At 42.5% G+C, this 16,381-nt stretch overlaps 1 protein-coding gene across 1 annotated transcript; it reads right to left on the reverse strand.

Annotated features, from left to right (window-relative positions):
- Positions 1-342: 342 nt before the first annotated feature.
- Positions 343-14,928, reverse strand: LOC120722370 (potassium voltage-gated channel subfamily G member 2-like). Its single transcript, XM_040013368.1, has 3 exons — positions 14,602-14,928; positions 11,800-12,579; positions 343-2,574 (listed from the first exon to the last, which is right to left on the reverse strand). The coding sequence occupies exons 2-3, from the start codon at positions 12,526-12,528 to the stop codon at positions 1,696-1,698; spliced, it is 1,608 nt and encodes a 535-aa protein (XP_039869302.1). The 5' UTR covers positions 12,529-12,579; positions 14,602-14,928; the 3' UTR covers positions 343-1,695.
- Between the last annotated feature and the right edge of the window lie 1,453 nt (positions 14,929-16,381).

Below are 16,381 nucleotides of genomic sequence, written 5' to 3' on the forward strand. Positions count from 1 at the left end.
CAGGTTAGGTTGCCATGCTTTTCCACCTTGCAGACATGCAGTTTGATCTTCAAGCTTTTTGATCATGATTTTTTTTTAATGACATTTATTACTGACATTTTAGTCGGTGCGAATGTTGACCTGGAAGTACTATGACTAGACAGCTGCCCCAGAACCATTCCCAATGATCAAGAGTCCTTGGTAGCCATTCATTGTCTGTTTCAATGCAATGATACTCTGCAGGCCAAACTATTCTGAAAGAAAAAAAAAAAGCAAAGTTAGTTTTATTTGTTCAAGGTTGGCCAAACTTTTAAATCCAACTGGCCTTCATTCCCTCCTCCGCCTCTGTTTCCCCTCCTTCTCCCTGGCTCACTCCTGTTCTTTCCATCTTAAACCTCATGCCACTCTTTGTTGGTGAACTCCTGGCATCCCTGTCTCTCATCAGAGGCAAACATTCTGCATCCAGAATTAACTTTTTTCCATTCTTTTACAGGCCTCTGTAGTAATCCAGGGTTTTGTGCATATCCCAGAAGCCCAACTCTGCCTTCCTGTTGCACTCAAATCACCAGACCGGATCAGTCGCTGTCAGATCATTTCCAGGCGTGATGCACCTGCGTGGCACAGACTTTAGTGATAACAGCTTCAAGAGTCCACCTTGTATTAAGACTATAAACTAATGTGGGCATATCTTAGATTTATGTCTCCCTTCAGGGTATAATCACTGAAACAATTACTATGTAATTATTGTACTGCAGTCTGCAGCAGAGAAAATCCTTTCCACAGTGACATGCTGTAGTTTTCTTCAGGGCTTGTTTAGTGAACATGTCTGCCCTCTGTTGGACAAAAAGTGGTTTCTGGTTAATAGCATTAAAGCATTAAAACACACTGATTTTCAACAAACAGTGTTGCATCAGCATTTTGTCAGTAACTATTGTTAAAGGAGTTGTCTGCCTCTACTTTCCACTATCAAATATAGGGCTATCCCCTTTTTGACCAAGAAACTAATGAATTTGTCGATCGTTTTGTCAGAAGGCTGAAAGGCCGAAGCGAAAAGGCGCACCCAAACACAGACTGAACAGATAGGAAGTTTCACAGAAATTCAAGGTTTAACATAACACTTCCCCGGACCGTGACATGTTTCACAGCACATATAAATATGCATACCCAAAGTCTATATAAGTTTAGGTAATGTATATTACAGTAAATGTTCACAGTACTCAAATAGTAAATCAATTATACACTACATTTACATTTAAGCAGACATGACAAAGGTAGGTGAACAATGTTGGGATGATTACTCAAAAAGTAATGTATTACACACTGATAATATAAACCTTAAGCTACAGTCCCACACACCAACACAAATCCCTGTCCTACTTAGGACACATGATTTTTTTGTACCATTTACATATGAACACTACTGTAGGAACTTGAAGAGAAAAAAATAAAGGCTGCATTGCAACAACCCTTACTGCTCATCACTGCCTTAACATTAGTTTTGGTTCTTGGCTAGCTTTGTGTTAGCATCTGTCTGTGCAGATGCTTCCTGAGAACGGAAGTTTTGTTATCAGTATAATGCAGCTGTTTCTGTTCTAGGTGCAGTTTCCAGTTTGCCATCACAATCATCACAAAAATAATGTCCATATCCATATTTTCTACCTCCTACAGCTTTTCTGAGTGTACACCAAGTCCCATCAGGAATGCATTTTCATATAATCAAAATGTAGCAGGAGCAATAAGTGGTTGATGGCTTGTGTTCTTATCCAGCATTTGAATGTCTTTCATGTAGAGGTAATAATCATCATCTAGATCAGGCAGAATATCAGTTTCAGGCCAATTATCAGGCCATGTTTCTCTTTCTTTCATGCTTTCTTCAGCCTCAGTGGCAAGCTCAGCACCCCTCTCTTCCTTCAACAGCCTCTTGTGCTCTTCTTTAAGTTCATTGTAAGTGCGGTTAAAGGTGTGGAAGATAGATGTGGAAGGGAAAGACAGGATGAGGATCCCTGCTAAGATGATGATTAGCGCCCCCACTTGGCCGGGAATGCTGCGTGGCACCATGTCTCCATACCCCACGGTGGTCACGGAGATGATGGACCACCAGTATGATGCTGGGATGCTGCTGAACATTAGCTGGGGGGTTCTAGCAGCATTTGGAGCCAGCTCACTTTCAGCAAGGTGGACAAGTGGAGAAAAGAGGGCCACGGCGACACAGATGAAGAGCAGCAGCAGGCCAAAGTCAGTCACGCTTCTCTGCATGGTCAGCCCCAGAGTCTGCAGACCCATAGAGTGACGGGCCAGCTTCATGACATACATGATACGCAAGGCCCTCATCACGCGCAGGATTAGACCCAGTTTATCTAGAGTGCTCTTCCCTGCACCAGCGACAATATCGTGCACTGTTTCGTCCTTAAACTCAAGAAACAGGGAAACATAGTAGGGCAAGATGGCGGCTATATCAGTGATGTTGAGTGGTCCCTGAATGAACTCCAGCTTGCTCTGTGCATGGAAAAACCGCACCAGAAACTCCAAGGTGAACCAAGCCACGCAAATCGACTCTACCAAGAACATGTTTCGGCACTTCTGAGAGCATTCACCCTGCAAGAGTAACAAAAGACAGAAATCCATAGATAAGTTTAATTGATCTAAATGTACACAATTTAATAATTATCTTGTAGGCTGATAACCAGCATTGGTGCAAAACACTAGTTTAGTACCTTTCTTCCACCAAGGTTATGATGATGGTTGTGCTCATATGTAGCCTGTTTTCATTTGAAAAAAAAAAACAGTTTGAGAGCTAACTGTTACATAGTGTTGGTCAAGGTAATTTCCATCTGTAAAAAATTCCCACAAAATTGCTGATGCCACTCCAACTGTGGGCTGCGCAATTTTGTGGTGCCATGCATGTGGCAGATTATTGGCATACGTGCAGGGCTGTTTTGGTGGAGATTCATGAAAGTGGATTTAGTTTAGGTAACGCGTGTCGCAAACAGCAGTTCAACTAGAGTTTGAAGACCCAAAATACAGGACGCTAGAGGCAGAGTTTTCAAGAAAAGGCGAGCTTTAAAAGAGGACATGGAAGACAACATGTATAAAGGCTGATGCACACTATGGCGTGGCTGTAGCTCAGGAGGTAATGGAGGTCATCTGCTAATTGGAAGGTTGCTCTACTCTGCATGTCCAGTATCCTTCGGTTTAGTACCTTGGGCATGCTACTTAGGCTACATTCACACTGCAGGCGAAAGCGCATCAAATCCGATTTTTTTGACCCTATGCGACCCATATCCGATCATGGTATGACAGTGTGAACGGCACAAATCCGATATTTTCAAATCCAATCTGGGTCACTTTCGTATGTGGTACTGAATCTGATACGTATCTGATGTTTTAGAAAGCGACTGCTGTTTGAATGGTCATGTCGCATTAAATCCGTCTTTTGCGTCACTGACACAAGACAGACGCCAATTATCAGCGCCAGAGAAGCGCCCGAGAAGACATCGTGAACGCTTCCTGGCCATCCCATGTAGATGTTAGTGAAACTGTTGGGAAGACAACGTTGGAGAAACGTGAACATTTTATTTGTACTGTATAATCTGCAGATTCTGACAGAAATCTGCAACTATCCTTTGAAGCACCGCTCCTCACTAAAACAGCAAAAAGGATAATTATTAGGCCATATCTAAATAACAAAATAACTTTATAACTTAAGGCAAAATTGGGAAATGTAAAGTCTGAAACAAGTCTTTATATTATGGGCCATCAGTCAAACAATACTGTTTGGTCTGGGTCTAAACACAGCGAGTTGTGTGTGACGTCTTCTTTTGCGCATGCGGGCCACTTTGAGGGTTCACACTAGAGCGCGTTTGCTGTCACATTTTATTTGTAGTGTGCAGGGTTTTAATAGTTTTGCAATTTTCATTAGTTTTTATTTTTATTTAGTTTTGACTTCAGATTTTCAATTTTATATCAGTTTTAATTAGTTTTTACCAATTGTTTGCTAGTTTAGTTTAGTTTTTATTTTTTTGAAAATCCTTAGTTTCAGTTTAGTTTTGATTAGTTTCAGTTATAGTTTTAGTTGTGTTTGCAATAATTAAGTGTAACAAAATCCCAGTTTCATCATATCAGTCATTCTCTTCTGCTTATCCTTGGGTATGTTGCTATTCCAGCTACCATACCCTGCACCCTGGACAGGTCGCCTGTCTGTTGCAGGGCTAACACGCAGAGACAGACAACTCACATTCACAGCAGAACTCACGTATGGGTTCTTTAAATAAATAAATAAATGAATAAATAAAGGCAGATGAACAACCATTGATACCAGGCAACTATAAAATGCATATCTTGGCCCCAATGAGACTATTAACTCTTGCAGCACCGGGTGTTCGTAATTTTGGTTCAAGTGAATTGATAAACTTTTTGAAGGCAATTGACTCACACAGTTGTGTAGATATCCCAGTCCTGTTGTCTCGGGATGCATCACGCTGCCTTGCCTGGGGTTAGCGTCTGTTTCTGGGGATGAGGGTTGAGTGTGCTCCCTTACCTTCTCAAGGTAAGCTAGGTTAGCCTTCTTGTATGAGCTTTTCAAGTGCACTTTAAGGTTTGTGGGATTTTTTTCCCTTTAGAAATGTCCCTCTGTGGAGGTAAACACAGACGACACGAGAGCTCTCGATAAACACTGCTCGTTTATTACTCATCACCACAGAACTGAACACTTTCCCTCCAAAACACAGCAACAACACTTCCTGAGAACTGGGTGTGAGTGGAGCCCTCCAGTGGTCCACCACACCTCATAATTTGTCTCTTTCCAAGACACTTGCTTTATCCAAAACACAGTCATGTTCAAAGTAATCCCAAATTGGACTCCGGTGCTCTCTCCCGACTTTTCCTGACATGATTCTGCACGTGGACGGAGCAACAACACAGACGACTCGACTAACGTACTGCCACCTGCTGGCATAATTAGAGAGCAAGAAAAAAATCTGGAAACTAAACTTCATTTTCACCCTTGACTATTGTATGACACGCACACATCAATGAAAACTAAACACATTTTTGTTATAAATTCAGTTAATTTTAGTTAGTTTTGTGAACACTCATTACAGTTTTAGTTCGTTTTCCTTTTTTTGTTTTTATTTTTATTTCCGTTAACGAAAATGTTTTTTCACTTCTAGTTTTCGTTATTTCGTTAGTTTTCGTTAACGATAATAACCTTGGTAGTGTGAACAAGCAGACAAAAAAATCGGATTTGATCAAAAAATTGGAATTGAGCATTAAGACCTGCAGTGTGAACGTAGCCTAAGACACCACGTCACTGGAAAAAGTGTACAAAAGAAGCTCTTATGTCAGTCTTGCAAATCATACCCTATGTCTGTCTGACACCAAATGCACCTTTCTTCCACCACAGTTATGCTAATGGTTGTGCTAATATGGAGCCTGTTTTCCCTTTGAAAACCAGACCACATTTTGACCAGTTTGAGAGCTAACTATTACATAGTGTTGGCCAAGGTAATTTCCATCTGTAATAAAAAAAAAAATGCCACAAAAATGCTGATGCTAGTGGTTCCAACTGTGAGCCGAGCAATTTTGTGGTGCCATGCATGTGGCAGATTGCAGCTATAAACTCTTTTTATGTCTACCTACTAGCAACAAATAAATACATGAGCAACTAAACAAGGATAAAACTAAAAACTTATAAATACTGTCAGAAACTACAGAATCTAATTCATTGGGTCAAATCTGAAGTTCCACACATGGTTCAACTTAGAAACGTAACAAAAGTACAGTAAGTACATTAAGTACTGACTGATCAAAGAGGTCTAACTGAATTTATTCAATCAGTTCCAAATTTTAAAGTCACATTAAATTGACTGGTGGTTAAATAGCACTTTTCTACTCTGACTGATCAATCAAAGTACTTTTTACTCCAAGCCTCATTCACACAATCATACATCTATTCATGTAAGCGATTTTTTTTTTTATACCTAAGCACCATCGCAGTCTGATGGATGCACCGGGGGCGGTAGGTTCAGTATTTTGCTCTTGGATACTTTGACATGCTGGCTGGAGAAGATAGAGTGAACCACCAACATCTAGTGATGTGCGATACCACTGATTTGCTTTCCGATCAGATACCAAGTAAAATTCATGGTATCGACGATACTGATGCTGTGTACAAAAACTTAATGTTTCATTGTACAGTATTTCATAATACAATATATAATTGTATTATGTAATTGTAATAATATAGCTTCATAATGATTACAGGACATCAGACTACTTGTTTTTATTGCTTAATAATGCAGAATTATCATATAGAAATAAAAAAACCTGAAGTTGTGCGCTATTTGAACACGTTTTGGAGGTAAAATACGTCCACACATGACTCCGTTTGCACTCAGCCATTGTTGTGAGTGTGCACGCCAGGGGCCGTGACACATTTATACAGGCATATTTCACATATGACCATGAAAGGCGTAAGCGGAAGTAGTTCCTTCCGATTTAGACGATCTGAATGATATAGTTTCTTTCCAATTCAATTCAATTCAATTTTATATATATAACGCCAAATCACAACAAAGGTTGCCTCAAGGCACTTTATATTGTACAGTAGATCGCACAATAATATATACAGAGAAAAACCCAACAATCATATGACCCCCTTTGAGCAAGCACTTTGGTGACAGTGGGAAGGAAAAACTCCCTTTTAACAGGAAGAAACCTCCAGCAGAACCAGGCTCAGGGAGGGCCGGCCATCTGCTGCGACCGGTTGGGGTGAGAGAAGGAAAACAGGATAAAGACATGCTGTGGAAGAGAGCCAGAGATTAATAACAGATATGATTCGATGCAGAGAGGTCTGTTAACACATAGTGAGTAAGAAAGGTGACTGGAAAGGAAAAACTCAATGCATCACGGGAATCCCCGGCAGCCTACGTCTATTGCAGCATAACTAAGGGAGGACTCAGGGTCACCTGGTCCAGCCCTAACTATATGCTTTAGCAAAAAGGAAAGTTTTAAGCCTAATCTTTCTTTTTTTTTTCTTTTTTCTTTTTTTTTCTTTTTTGTGTCCCGTTTGGATCTTTAGCCATCAGAATTGTTGTCTTAAGGCCAAGAAAGATGCCAAGCGGATTTATTTTACCAAGTGGATCATCATGGCCTTGCCATATTGGTCCATTTGATTGACCTTTATTATAATTATGAATTTATTTTATTTTCAGTTGCTACAAACGGGACAGACATGACTGGGGGATAGGACAGGGAGAAAGAATGAAAGAAAGAGAGGGAGAGAAAGAAAACCAAAGGGGAGAAGAGACGGTGAGAAGGGGGGCGAAGAAAGAAAAAAAAAAGAAAAAAAAGAAAAAAAGAAAAACAAACAAAACACCTGGGTCACCTGTATGGAGAAAAAAAACAGAAGAGAAAGCAAACAACAAAGAGCAACATAATAAAAAAACAGCACCATCACAATAAACTAGCTAGCAGTAGATAACAGTAGATACTAAATAATAAACGATATTGTGCAGCACGCAAGATAGACAGCGCACAATGTGCTTTGAGGCAGCAGCCAAGAAAGGTGTAGTCCGCGTCTGTGAACACCCGTGTGTACACCTGTGTGGATCAGCATGCTTGTATTCCAAAGGTTTCTCCATGTAACGATCTGCTAGGGAGTGTGGGGAGCCATAGCCCCGTCCACCAGGGTATTAAGCAGGTATGGAGGAGATCCAGGCCCCAGATATCCAGAGGCCCCAGAGTTCAAGGACCCGAGGAGGACCACCAAAGGGGGGGGAACCGTGCCACCCTCCTGGGAAGAGCTGAGTAGAGCCCCAAAGGAGAGGTCACCCCGCAGCTACGGAGCAGAGGCCAGAGGGGGTTGCAGTGGCGTGCCCACGGGCTCTGCCGGCAGCCAGCTGTGCCAGAGAGGACCGAGCTTCAGGCCCAGAGGCCAGAGGCCTGAGGGCATCCCACCCCCCGGAAGGAGCCCAGCCGGGCCACAGGCGCCCGGCCCCGCCAATCGGCCACCAGGAGTGAGCCGGTACATACATGAGCGCCCAGCCCCAGACGACAAGGACCACCAACACACCAACGTCTGAGGGCATCAGCCACCGGCAGGGAGAGTGATGGGGGGAGATAGGCCTCCGTACTTTAGAGGGCCTGAGATGTACCCAGAGAGGTTGAGTCTAAGACCCAACCTGACATATAGACACAGACAAACAGGCACACGCGGACACAGACATGCATTCCCACCCCATATGCACCACCAAATACTCAGCACTCACCCAACGCGGAGACAGACACAAATAGACACTGCACAGACAGTCGCACTCCCCAAACATACTCTATATCCCAGGTCCAGGTACCCCCGCCCTCAGAGGGGCAAGCCGCACCTAGACCCAGGAGATGTAACCCTTCTCTCTGGGGTGGAGGCAAGCGGACCACCTCCTTATCTACAGTAGCAGGGAGGCCCCGCATCCCAGACCCCAGTCTGACGGCCAGCACCTCCTCCCAGCCCCCCAGCCCTGACGGCTAACAGAACCGGGGTGAGTGAAGACCTCAAGCGGCCCCTCCCTGGGGCCAGCTCCCCCGCTGACCCCAGTAGGCACCCCCACACTCTGGAACCCACCAGGGCAAGGGGGCCCAGGCCCATCCGGACCGGGGCCCGCAGCAGCAGCACCGCCCAGCCCCACAGAGTCCGGGGCAGCCCACCCAACTCCACCCCAGAGAAAACTGCACCCACCCCATCATCCAATCATCTCCCAAACTACACAAGACAATAGACACCCAGGTTGAGTTCATTCTCCACCTCTCCTATATCTCTCCCCCCACCTGCAGAGTGAGCTCCTGTAGTGAGGAGACCACCTGCAAAGATATAACAACCTCCTCACCAGTTAGAGAGCCCCCTAGTAGGGCCGATGCACCAGAGGTCCCCTGCACTGGGGCTGAGCCCCCCTGCACCCACCCGCCCACTGCTCCGGCGACACAACAGCCAGGACCCAAGCCCCCAAGGCCCGGCCAGCACCCCAGACCGGGGGGCGGAGCACCCCCAGACCCCCAAGCCTCCACGCCCGTCCCGGACCCAAGGAAAACACCATCCAAGAGCCCCAGAGCTCCTAACCAGGTCATGGCCACATCCCCCAGGTTAGTCCCTCTAGGGAAACGTCCCCAGGGACTCCCCAGACGCCCTAAGGCCGTCCCTACCCCCATATCAACCACAATAGCGAAGGCAGGACCAAACCATGACCCCCCACCCCCACTAGGTGATGAAGCCGATCAAAGGAGCCCAAAGGGATTGATCAAATGTGATGGCAGAGGTTGTATCAAGACTAATGTGATCTATTAGATGGTTTCTATATTGGTTAGAATTAAGATTATTTTTATTTTTCCAGTTAATGAGGAACATTTTCTTGGCAATACATAGGGCCGTAAAAACAACGTGGGCTGTGTTTATTTCTGCAGTGACCTCATCCAAGTTGCCCAGCAAGCATACTAAAGGGGAGGCTGGAATGTTACATTTCAGACACTTTGATAAGTCTTCACATATCTCACGCCAAAATTTCTGAACTGGTGGACAGAACCAAAGAGCGTGGATGTAATTGTCCGGTGTATTTGCTGTGCAGTGTGAGCAGTTGTTGGAAGGCGTATAGCCCATCTTGAACATCTTATGACCAGTATAGTGCACTCTGTGTAATATTTTGTATTGTATTAATTGCAAACTGGGATTTCTGATCCATTGAAAGGTTTTTAAGCATATCTGAGACCAAAGGATTGGGTCTAAGTTGATTGATAAATCTGCTTCCCATTTTGCAATAGGAAGGGATATTGATTCATATATTTTAGAAAGTGTTCTGTATATTTTAGACAATAATTTGGGGGGTTTTAGACTAAAAAATTGTACCACACTTGGTGGTGTTTGTAATTCAGCTTCACTGGGATTAAATTTCTTTTTTACTATGGATTTAATTTGTTGATATTCCAAAAATCGTTTCTTGTTGATCCCATATTGTGTAACTAGTCCGTCAAACGAAATAAAGTCTGTTCCTTCCCACATATGTTCCAAGTATTTAATTCCTTTGCAACTCCAATCTGGAAAGTTTATCATATTATTGTTTTGTAATATGTCCGAATTGTTCCAGATAGGTGTACGTTTGCATGGGATTAATGAAGACTCTGTCATTTTTAGAAACTCCCACCATGCTGTCAGAGAAGAGCTAATATTGATGCTTTTAAAGCATTCATGTCGTTTGATGTTTGAGCTGATAAATGGTAGGTCTGAAATTTCTAGGTTATTACATAGTGCCTGTTCTACATCTATCCAAGGTTCATCTAAGAGGGTGTGTTTAAACCATCTAGAGATGAACTGAAGCCTGTTGGCTAAAAAATAGTGATTAAAGTTAGGCAGATCTAATCCTCCTTTATCCTTGGTCCTTTGTAGTGTTTTTAAGCTGATACGTGGGGGTTTATCTTTCCAAAGGAATTTAGAAATATACGAGTCTAGAGATCTGAACCAATCTTGTGATGGCTTATTTGGGATCATTGAAAATAAATAGTTTATTTTTGGCAAGACCATCATTTTTATAGCGGCGACCCTTCCCATGAGTGATATGGGTAAAGATTTCCATCTAGCCAGGTCGTCTTCTACTGTCTTTAAAAGTGGGATGTGGTTTAATTTAGTTAATTCTGAAAGTTTAGGAGAGACATTAATACCTAAATATTTTATATTTCCACATTGCAGTGGGGAAGGAGAAGAATTATGGAAGGAGCAATTAATCGGAAGAACTGTTGATTTCGACCAGTTAATTGAATAATCTGAGACACTTGAGAAGGAATTTATCAATGCAATTACCCCAGAGATATTGGTTTGTGAGTTTTGGAGAAAAAGTAACACATCATCTGCATAAAGGCTGATTTTATGTTCTATATTCTTACATTTTATGCCCTTAATTGTTGTAGCCTGTCTAATTGCTGCTGCTAGTGGCTCAATAAAAATTGCAAACAGTGAAGGGGAGAGTGGGCATCCCTCTCTGGTGCCCCTCAGAAGAGAGAAGCTGGAAGATGTTTGGTGGATGTCCTAACTATATGTTTTAGCAAAAAGGAAAGTTTTAAGCCTAATCTTTAAAGTAGAGATAGTGTCTGTCTCTCGAATCCAAACTGGAAGCTGGTTCCACAGAAGAGGGGCCTGAAAACTGAAGGCTCTCCCTCCCATTCTACTTTTGAAAACTCTAGGAACAACAAGTAAGCCTGCAGAGCAAGAGCGAAGTGCTCTAATAGGGTGATATGGCACTACACTGTGTTCCTGTTAATGAAAAACTACAAATTTACCCCAAAGTACTAAAATATTGATATTTTAATATGAGAATCGATTCTAGAACATAAATTACTAGTATCAGAAGAATCGATATTTCAATATCGATCCGCACACCACTACCAACATCCCAATTTGTAGACAATTCAGACTACGTCCTGAGTCACAGCTGCCTCCACATTAAGACATTTTCCCTTAAAATGACCCCACTGGCCAAAGTGGCCAATACTAACAAAAAAATATGCTTCCACTCCGACTGAAGCATTAAGCTATAGTATTGCAATACAAGCAATACACTAGAATATTGCAGTTCAAACTTAATACCTAGTGTACCAGGGCTGGTAAAATGAAGATAATACCAATACGTACTGTGAGCTTTAAATGGGACTTTAAAGAGTAGCTTTGCATGATTCACAGTTCAAAATGACCCTTATTTATCATAAACTGTGCCACAGTGCAAACTCTCATTTCATATTTGAAGTTAAAAAAAATACATGATCGTGCACACCATTGCTTTGGTTGGTACATACCATAGATTCTTGCTGCTGCTGGTCTGGCATGGTGCTGATGCACAGGCTGACTACAGTGACCACAACCATCATGACAGACATGAAGGCAAACACTTTGCCTGCAAAACCAGAGTGGGGGTTCTCCACTGCTTCTCCCAGCTTGTGGAAGAAGCTTCCCTGCTCTGCATTTGCTCTCATCACTCTTCTCCTCTCCCTCCACTCTTCCTCCTTGCGCTGGTGCTGCACCACCTCATCCACAGAGCACATCATGCGGTGGTGGCAGCAGGGTGCCATCTGTCCTACATCAATGCCCCAGTACAGCAGCTCAGTATGCAGAGCTACATTGCAGACATCCTGCAGCACGCGGAGCTTCCCACGGCCCAGGAAGTTGAAGATCATCTGAAAGGCTAAAGGGTCTCGATCAAAGAAGAATTCATGACACAAGGGGTCGTAGTCATCACAAAACTCTGCTATCTCTCTCAGGGTGGTGCAGGAGTGGAGGTGACTCAGGCGACTCTGGGGGAAATCTTCCAAAGTACTCCAGGGAAAAGCATACCGGATACCTCCGACATTGATGAGGGCCCGCAAGGAAGGATCCACAAACCAAGAGGCACCACGTCCACGGAGCAGCTGACCACGCTGGAAGTACAAGCCTTTGACTTCAGTGTTCTCTGTGTCTATGAAGAGGTGGTTGTAACTCTCATCACTGCTAAAGGAATGGTCATCAAAGCCAGCACCGATGATAGCCATGGTGGTACGTGGGTATTTGGCTGAAGAGCTGGACTGTAGTTATGGTAAAGCCTGAAAAGATTGATTACATTAAAAATTCATACATGGTGATCGATGAGTGGCCTACCCTCTTATATTAGCTGTATATTAACCATCATACACTTCAATGCCAGTATGTAACTGAAACTGCTCTTTTAAAGGTCTACAATGATCTTCTAATGGCGCCTAATGTAGGAAATTGTTCTGTACTCATACCGCTTGAATTTAGTGCTGTCTTTGATACTATTGATTACTATTCAAGATTTTGGCTTCTATCTCTGAATAATCAGTAGATTCATCATCCTCCTTTTCTTCTAGATCAGGGATGGGGAACTCCAGGCCTCAAGGGTTGGTGTCCTGCAGGTTTTAGATATCACCCTGGGTCAACACATCTGAATTAAATGACAGGGCTCTGGAGAACTTCAACACATGTTGAGGAGGTAATTTAGCCATTTAAATCAGCTGTGTTGGATCAAGGACGCATCTAAATCCTGCAGGACATCGGCCCTTTAGGCCTGGAGTTCCCCCACCCCTGCTCTAGAAGGACATTTTGTTCGCGCGTACACCTTCTCCTCTTAAATTGCTTGTTTAACCTCCACAAGGTTCAATCCTGGGTCCACTGTTATTCTGATTTTACATGCTTCCTTAAGTAGGTATCATTTAATCTTTGCGCCTGCCGTTTTTTTAGCATTTCTATGCTAATGACATTCAACTGTATGTGTCTTTTAAGCCTCACCAGCTGCATAGGCTATACACCCTAGTTGACTGTTTATCCCGAACCAGTGAGTTTTCACTTTTCTGTTTCTTTTATTTAAGGAATATTTCAAAATTGTGAATTATAGTCTACTCTTCTGTAATGTTAAGGCTTTTGTGTCACTGCACCTAGATTATAGCAGATAAATCTCAGCCATGTCTCCAAGCAACACAAAATGCTACGGTCAGACTCTTAACAGACTCTAGCAAGCAAGCTGACATTTTATTCTCTTTATTGACTCCCAGTTTATTTTAGAATTAATTTTAATATTCTCACCCTTGCATGGACAACCTCCAGACTACATGACTCAACTTCTTGTTAAACACAATGCTGTTTACTGTCTTCGCTCACAAGCTCAAAATCTATTAGCTGTCCCTCATAAGACTGAAGACCAGGGGAGACAGGGGAGCTTTTCAGTCTGTGGCTCCAATGCTTTGGAACAGTTTAGCTCCTTTTAGCTGAATCTGTGGAGTTGTTGGGAAAAAAACTGTTTAAATCTTTTCCGGTTAACCAGGTTAATCTGCTGTTATTTTGTATAGGCTTATTTTTATTCTGTTTTTACATGGTTGTCTCTGGATATTAATTGTAGCACAAGGCTTTTATATCTGTGAAAAGTGATATATAAATAAGCTTTGCTTTACTTACTTTTTTGTGAATCACTAAACCACACTTTAACTCAACTTTGGTCACCATTTCACAGTCACAGTTTTAGCTCATTGTTTTGATCTTGGACAAACATAAATGCATGCAGATTTAAAATCTATTTATTTCTGTTATTTTCTTTCTCTTTTTGACTTTGAGTTTGATGTAGCTATTGATGTAGCTGGTAATCATTCTAACATCAGACGCACAACAATGGTGACAGACATTTTTTTTTTCATTACTCACTTAAACTTTACATCTTGAAAACTGTCCCTTATAGAAGTCTGCTACAAGGAAGGTGTTTCAGATCATACACTACTGTCAAATTTAATTATGTGGACAGTTTTTGTTATAGCCCATACAAATTCCAACAGGTGGTTGTGTTGTTTAAATAATAAAGAAATTATTTTTAGAAAATCTGCTAGAAAAATAGCTTTTACTGGGTATAACCAGTTCTAAGAAGGGTGTATGTAGGATGGCCGCTATTGGCCTCTCTTTGGCTCTGTGCCTGCAGTTATTTTCCCTACTTAAATATCATTCAAACACTTGGGTTTTTTTCTCACATAACTACAATTTGTTTAACCAACATCTCTTAGCAAAAGCACAACACGTTTTCTGGTAAATCCACCACTTTAGTCATGATAGGATACGAAACTTACCTTAAATCTGTGTTGTGATACCAGTCCGTTCAAAATGCCTCTAAATATTCCAAATATTGCTGCTGTGTGTGAAACATTTAGCACTGAATTTCATAAAAAGTAATGTCCAATTACTGCAGGGAAATTTGTCATTAATTCTTACACGTCTCAAGTGTAAGAGAAGCTCAAACCCAGAATGAACAAAGCCGTCCCAGATGATCCATCTGTTTATCTTTTCCTCCCTCTCTCTCCTCTCAATGGTCCACCGTTTGGGTGACTAATGCATGACCCTGTAATCAGCCTGAACATAATCACGACTCTTTGAGTCTGATCCAAAGATCATCCATTAAGCTTTGGGCTTAAATGTCGAAATGCCAACTCATCTACAGAAAGTGGGATTAATGAGATATATCAAGAGGATATAAAGAGAATAAAGAGCCAAACATGCATTAAGTGTCATCATAATACCAACTGTAGTCAGATTGTGCAGTTGGAGTTTATGCTGTATACATGTGTGTATGGCATGAATGTGCACAACAGAACTCATCATTTACAGATACATACAGTTGGAGAAATAAGTATGTTGAATTTGTAAGTCTGCTTAGTTACAAAGAAAAGAACAGTCTCTCTCAGTGTTCATTTTAATGGGAGGAGATAAACCAAAATTCCACAAAAAAACTCAAAGTTATGAATTGAGTATTTGATCCCTTACAACCCAGCCAGAATTCTGGCTCAGACAGATTGGCTGTGTCCTAAGGTTGTCACGGTCCTGGGTCTCCTGACCCAGCGTTTTTAGTTCTTTGTGATGTTTGTATTATTGTACTTGTGTGAGTTATTCTATGGATTCTAGTTTCGATCCCTTGCCCTTCATGTTTCTCTGTGTCCCCTCTGTTCTGTGTAAGTCTGTGTCTGCATGTTTGAGTTCCCCTCTGTGTCTCTCGGTTCTTAGAGTCCTCTGCCTTATGGTTTATGTCTCTGTGTTTCTTAGTTGCTGTCTCCACTGTGTCAAGTTCGTGTCTCTGTGTGATCCTTCCTGTTTTACTTTGAAGGTCCGTGTCTTATGTGAATGTGTCCTGCTTTGCTTGTCTCGTCAGTCCTGATTTCTCCCAGCTGTGCCCTCCTTCTGTGTCTCATTCCCCTCGTTACTCCCCAGTGTATTTAAACCCTGTGTTTCTCTGAGTCAGTGTTGTGTCGTCCCTCATGCTGTGTGTGATTCTCCCTGTGGCTTCTGGTATGGGTTATAGTTAGCTTTTCCCAGTTTAGTTTTGTATTGCTTGTGTTCTATTTTCCAGCAATAAAGCTGTGCTTTTGAGTTCAAGTTCTGTCCCCGTGAGTTTGCGTTTGGGTCCAATCCCTGCCTGCCACACAGCCGAAACATGACAAAGGTGGCATGTCTGGGACAAGACTGTAGACCTGCACAAGGCTGCATCAGCAAGAAGCTTGGTGAGAAGGTGACAACTGTTGGGGCAGTTATTCAGAAATGGAAGAAATATCAGTCGTCGTCTGTCTAGAACTCCATGCCTCATGGGTAAATGATGAAAGAACTGGTTCTTATACAGCACTTTACTACACTTCCGGAGCACTCAAACAGCTTTCTGTCACACACATTCATATTTCAATTAATCCATTGGAGAGCAACTTAGGGTTAGTATCTCGCCCAAGGATGTTTGGAATGGAGACTGGAGCACACAGGGATCAAACCACCGCTACAGCAATGAGGTGCAGACGGTCACAAGAAAGCTGGTGGGTCAGCTCAAAATGGGAGGAGCATGTTATTAATATCAAGGTATCTGGGGCCACA

Source organism: Simochromis diagramma, unplaced genomic scaffold, assembly GCF_900408965.1.
Source record: "Simochromis diagramma unplaced genomic scaffold, fSimDia1.1 OVJJ01000618.1, whole genome shotgun sequence".
Lineage (NCBI taxonomy): Eukaryota > Metazoa > Chordata > Actinopteri > Cichliformes > Cichlidae > Simochromis > Simochromis diagramma.